The sequence below is a fragment of the Apodemus sylvaticus genome, chromosome 5 (genome assembly GCF_947179515.1).
Source record: "Apodemus sylvaticus chromosome 5, mApoSyl1.1, whole genome shotgun sequence".
Lineage (NCBI taxonomy): Eukaryota > Metazoa > Chordata > Mammalia > Rodentia > Muridae > Apodemus > Apodemus sylvaticus.
In genome coordinates this window covers 164,451,028-164,457,027 of record NC_067476.1, presented here as the reverse complement: position 1 = coordinate 164,457,027, position 6,000 = coordinate 164,451,028, and the positions used below count along the sequence as shown (strand labels likewise).

The window sequence follows — 6,000 nt, the reverse complement described above, 5'->3', positions numbered from 1 at the left end:
CCAAGCATATTCAAACCACCATAGAATTGGAGCTCAAGAAGAGAAGAAATCCCGGATCCCATTGGAGATAGAGGCACAAAGTATGGTGGAGGTGAGGCAGTGAGCGAGCCTTGAGAAGGCATTAGCACTAATGGGCTGTGCACAGGCTGAGGGGTGGGCTATGTGAACCAGCTCCAAAGCACCTAGTACCTGAAGTAGCTCCCTTGTGTGCTCACCTCTAGGTTACATCTCTCTGTTCCTGATGGGGCACAAGACTGGACCATGGTTGGGGATGGAAGTGCCAGGTTACTAGACCCATGTATGCTTCCCTTAGCCAGCCCCCATTCTAGGCCTCTCCTCTCTGGTAGAGTTGCCATGGCCAATACCTAATGTCCACCCTACAACACACATGCCATCGTGGGTCCATTCTGGATCTCTAGGATAACCCTATCCTGTGAGATATCTACAAGCAATTGGCACTTTGACCACATGCCACAGAGAATGATAGTCCTGATTTGTAGGAACCTTGGTTAGATATGTGGCTGGAGCTACCTGGCTTGTTACCCAATCTGAGTCCCTACAGGCAAAACACATCCCCAGTGGGGAAAGTAGGGGGACTTTATTATACTCAGTCCTAGTCAGAAAACCCCTTTGTCAGTGGGGAAGATTCCATGTCTTTTACCACCTGATCACCTGTTCCTGCCAGGCTTGGCAATTTCAGAATGACTACCACCCATAGTGTATGTGGTAGGGAGGAAGCTGGGATTGGAATGTGCTGTGTCAGCTCTTTACATTCCTTTAATCGACTCTGCTGCTTTGTCCGGGGTTCAATGTGCTATCACTCTGGACCCAGAGGTAACCAAACCTGCATCCACCTTTTTTGCCTCGTGATTATTTGTGTGTGTGTGTGTGTGTGTGTGTTAACCCGGATAGAAGACCTTAATGTCTAATGTCTAGGTGCTCTGGACAATAGTGAGTAATGTGGTTACCTGTGTGGGCTGAATACCATCAGCTAGCTATTGAGGAGAGTCAGTGCTGTAAGGGTGGTCCTTTTTCAGAAGATGGGCATCATAGAATGTTTTTAGAGAGGTTCCCAGCCAGGCTTCCTTTCTGGGACCCTCACACAGGTGGGATGCCTATGACACTTCAGCTTACTTGGGGAGAGTGTAAGACCTTTATTTTAAAAGTAAAACATTTGGTCCTGGGCATCCTTGCTCCAAGGCAGCTGGGATGCTAACACCAAAGCTATGACTGCCCTCAGTGGTGTCCAGACAGGCCCAAAGTATAATCTTCCTCAGAGAGCTCAACCTTGGAAGCAGGGAAAGAAATCTGGTTCTGGCTGTAGGGATGAGGGGCACATAAGGTACTGAGGCTGAGGGGCTGAGTTCTCTTGAAGCAGCCAGCACTCCCTTGTTTTACAGTCCAGCCCAGGGCTCTCCTGGAAGAGACAGAAGGCAAAGGGGTTCTAGGGCTTGTGGGGTATGGGGCCATTAGGAAAACATATAGCTACTGCTACCTTAAGGCCTAAGTAGGGTTGTGTCTTTAATTTGGTGTGTGTATACTCCTCTTTATTAGTGGATAAATATTAGAAAATCATCTCTCAGAAGGTGTGGTCAGGGACAGGCTGGGCTTACCCAGCCGACTGGGGGCAGGCCCTTCAGGGGGTCCTGGCGTGGTCTGCAAGGTGAGGCTGTCCCGCCAGGGCTCATACACCAGGGTGTAGCTTTCTGCCCTCTTGATAGTGAACTTGTAGGTACGGTTGGGCAACAGGTTGTGGACATCAAAGGTGCAGGCAGCCACAGGGACTATGCCACACTGTGTACACTCCTGTTGTGTCCTCGGCTCCAACAGCTTGAAGCGCAGTTCATACTGCTCTGGTGCTGCCGGTTGGATGGTTACAAACCAGCGCAGGCTGACCCAGTCCTGATGGGCCACTGACTCCTTCCGGTCAAACATAACTGGCATCTTCGTGCTCAGCATAAGCCGGATGTGTGGGATTTTGGTGGCTCCAATGTCAGATACCAGGCGGTGCTTGACATGCAGGTGTCCTGGTACCATCATGGCCAGGAAGTTGTCCATGACAACTGACAGGTCTGCCAACTGCTGCTCCACAAGCCCCCAGCCTGCCAGGAAGGGCCGTGGGTCAGGGGCCTCAAGTAGGGCATCCAGAGCTGCCCGGCCATGGTCCAGCTGCTCCAGCAGGTCCCCGAGCAGCAGGAGCTGGATCTTGGTCTGTGCTGTGCCCACCTTCTTCATGCGCTGAAACTTCCAGGGATCGATAAGCTGGAACATGGTGTTAGGCAGCACCAGTGGGTTCTGGTCACCCAGGGCCAAGTGCTTAGGGAGGATCTCAATATAGTAGGAACACTTCTTGAGCAGCTGCATGCGGGCATGGTGGCGCTTGAGCAACTGGGGGCTCAGGTCTGTGGTCAGGAACTCACGCAGCACATTGCGGCGCTCCATGTACGTCCTCCAAGCCTCTGGCTCCAGCAGCTGCTGGTCCTCTGCCTCCTCCACCTCCTCTGAGTCCAGGAAGGAATGTGGACTGTCCAGCTTCATTTTGTCCAGGGCCAGGCCTGTCACCTGGAAGTTCATTGTCTGGGAGCTGAGGGTAAGAACTAGGCATCAGCTGTGAGATCAGATTGGCTCTGCCTCCAACCTAGGCCTTCTGCCCCTCATCAGCCTCTGTCCCTTAATGACCTTTGCTCTCCCCTGGGCCACAGTTTTCTGATCAGAGACCCCTCAAGGGACAGTATAGTAAGCTGGGTATTAGGCAAAAGCAGATGATAACTTCTATCAAGGGACCAATAGTATTTTGTGGTGATCAGAGAGAATGGGCTATAGGGATTAGAGTAGCCTAGGGAGACACTCTGGGATGTTGACTAGTTTTAAGACAGATCATAAGCCTCAGGTTCCTCACCTAACATGGGTCTGTGCCCATGGGTCTGTGAAGAAGCTCAGGATGATCCTTGGGGCACTGATGGATAATTCCCCATGCTTCCCAGAAACCTCTCCAGAGACCTGGTGCGCTGCAGGGGTGCAAATGCTCAGGGACAACGCTAACTAAAGACAAGACTCTACACCATCTTCACATAAAGGGGGGGGGGCCTTGTGTGGCCAAGAACAGGGTAGATCCTATCCCACCATTCCACAGATAGGGAGTCTAAGGCTATAGGTTGGTCTTCCTCCATGGTCACTTTTGATTTTGACATAACATCTCACTCTGTTACCCAGGCTGCCTGCCCTCCAATTCCTGTGCTCAGTCTTCTCATCACATCCTTGAGACTCCAGGGGTGTATGCTCCTGTATAGTTTATCCCAAAGTTGGAACTGTTGACTCCACAGTCAGCCCTCCTCTCCTTGTCCCCATACCTTTCCCCCAAATCTGATTATTTTTGTACCACAAAGCCCAGCAGCCAGAGCTCCCTGGAGAAGGGACCAAGATCCTTCTAGCTGTCCCTGGCACTGGGCCAGTGGCTTCACTTGGAAATCTCAGGTTGTGGAAACTGGGCTTAGATGAGTGAGAAAACAGCTAAGAGACTGGATGACTGGCTCAAAGCTACACAATTCGATAAGAAGACTGATCCAAGTATGCCTCATGTCCCAAAGACCAAAGTGATTTGTGTGAATCAGAGAGGCTAGAATGCGCATCTGAGACAGCAGAGAATGGTTCCTAGCTGAGTGTTAGCTGAAATCAGGGCCCCAAGACCCAGAGCTAACACAGTTCTTTGCAGCTAGAAAGCTCAATGGAAGTCTCCATAACTACTTTCCCACCTAAGCTATTCAATCACCCCCGCCCCCTCTGTGGACACTACCCACCCCAGCTTCTGGGAACACCTCCCAAACTCCTCTACCTACCACTCCTCTTCCGGTTCACCTCCGTGAGCCCCAGCCCCCCTCTGCAAGTGCCTGGCGGCCCGCTTCCTGTGCGGAGCCCAGCCAGAGCCGCAGGGTGCACTGCCAGATCCGCGCTCCCCCTGCCTCAGGCCTACTTGTTGCCATGGGAACCACTGGCCCTTGTGACGCTGTGCACATCCGGCCCAGGTGTAAGGAGCTCTTGATCTGAAGGCTAAGTTTCGATACACCGCAGCAGCAATTTATGTCCAGGGCCCCACGGAGTCGAAACAAGCTCAATCTCAGACCGCATCATCGGCTGGTGGAATTGTTCCGCGGCTTCGAGCCTCGCAGCAGTCCAGAAGCCTGCGGTGCCTGGGTCGGCCGCTTGACTTGCAATGGGGTTCCCTGCAACGCAGGAAACTGGTGTCTTTGAGTGGGACATAGCTGGCTGCTGGGACTCAAGAAGCCTGCAGGTGCCAGTGGAGTGCAGGGAAGGGCCACCTGCTTGACATTCCAAGTTAAGTGGCGGCCTGTGGGTCTCAAGGAAGATGAGAAAGGAAGTGATAGATGGCTAGGATCATCTCAGCAGTCAGGAAGGCGAAAGGGTCTAGCTTTCCCAGGCCTTCAGAAGCTCATGGCCTGTCCCCGCTAGTCTGGATAGATGGGCTCTCCAAAGCTCTAGGGATTCTCAAAGAAGTCCTCGAGTTGTGAGTCATTCTCATACTCTAAAGTGGGCTTTGAACCCCTGGATTTGCTATCCAGAACCTTCCTCTTTAAGCGCCAACTTAGGGTTACTCCTAGCAAGGATCTCAGGGTCTCAGCCACCTGAAAACTTCTGGCTCTTTTCCACTCGGTCAGTCCTTCCAGATTGTACGGACTGAGTTACTTGGTTTTAACTCGTTTGCTACCAACTGGGGAGTAGTTTTCCTATCTGTCAACCTACATTGGCCACAGGCCTCAGAAGCCCTGGAGGAGGAGGGGGAGGAGGGAGAAGTGATGGGTGCTGTCTCTGTGCTCATCTAGGCTAGTCCTGGTGGCCAGGTTGAGGGATCTCAGAGACAAGAACTAGATTATTTGGAGAAAGGGATGCCATCTGAAAGTCCAGGAGGGAAACTGGCCCCTGGGGAGTAGGAGAGAATAAAAAGCAGCAGGAAGAATACCAGCTCCCAGCTCTTCCTCAGGAAGGAGGTGGGTGAGGCTCACTACCCTGTTCTTGGGGGTTGGGCTTGCTCTGGGCCTGTGAAAGCTGCTCTGGCCCACTCCTTCCCTCTTTTTTTTTTCCATTCCTAAATTTCTAATTTTTAATTTTCTTATATTTATTTTATTTTGTATATATGAGCATTTTACCCGTATGCCTTGTGACCACTGAGGTAGGAAGAGGGCATTGGATTCCCTGGAACTGGAGTTAGGGATGTTTTTTATTTTTCTTTCTTTCTTTCTTTCTTTCTTTCTTTCTTTCTTTCTTTCTTTCTCTTTCTTTCACTGTTCTCTTCAGACACACAGGAAGGGAACGTCAGATTTCATTACAGATGGTTATGAGCCATCATGTGGTTGTTGGGAAGAACAGTCAGTGCTCTTAACCGCTAAGCCATCTCTCCAGCCCTGTTTCTTTCTTTTTAATTTCTTTATTTTATGTTCATTGGTGGTTTTGCTTGCATGCATATCTGTGTGAGGGTGTCAGAAGCCCTGGAACTAAAATTACAGATAGGCTCAAGTTCCTATGTGGGTGCTGGGAATTGAACGTGGGTCCTCTGGAAGAGCAGCCTGTGCTCTTAACCACTGAGCTATCTCTCCAGCCCACAGGTGGTTTTTAAACCACCTTGTTGATGGTGGCAACGGAGCCCAGGTGGTCTGCGAAAGCAGCAAGTGCTCAAAGACTCTGAGCCATCTCTCCAGCCCCTCTATTTTTTAACTAAAATTTTCATTTTGAGTTGTACAGATTCACATGCAGACCTTATGTTTTGTTTTGTTTATTACAGGGTGTCACTATATAGCCCTCACTGGCCTGAAACTCTGTAGACCAGGCTGGTCTCAAAATCAGAGATCTACCTGCCTTAATCCCAAACACTGGGGGTTAAGAACATGTCCCACCATGCTTGGCTTAATGGCAGTTGTAAGGAATGATGGTCCTACATCCCACATATCCTTCATCCATTTTCCCAGATGTAAATTCTTGAAAAATTGA

General features: G+C 50.6%; 1 protein-coding gene across 1 annotated transcript; it reads right to left on the bottom strand.

Annotated features, from left to right (window-relative positions):
- Nucleotides 1-1,572: 1,572 nt before the first annotated feature.
- Nucleotides 1,573-2,574, bottom strand: Fndc11 (fibronectin type III domain containing 11). The gene has a single exon (XM_052184583.1). The coding sequence runs from the start codon at nucleotides 2,572-2,574 to the stop codon at nucleotides 1,573-1,575; it is 1,002 nt and encodes a 333-aa protein (XP_052040543.1).
- Between the last annotated feature and the right edge of the window lie 3,426 nt (nucleotides 2,575-6,000).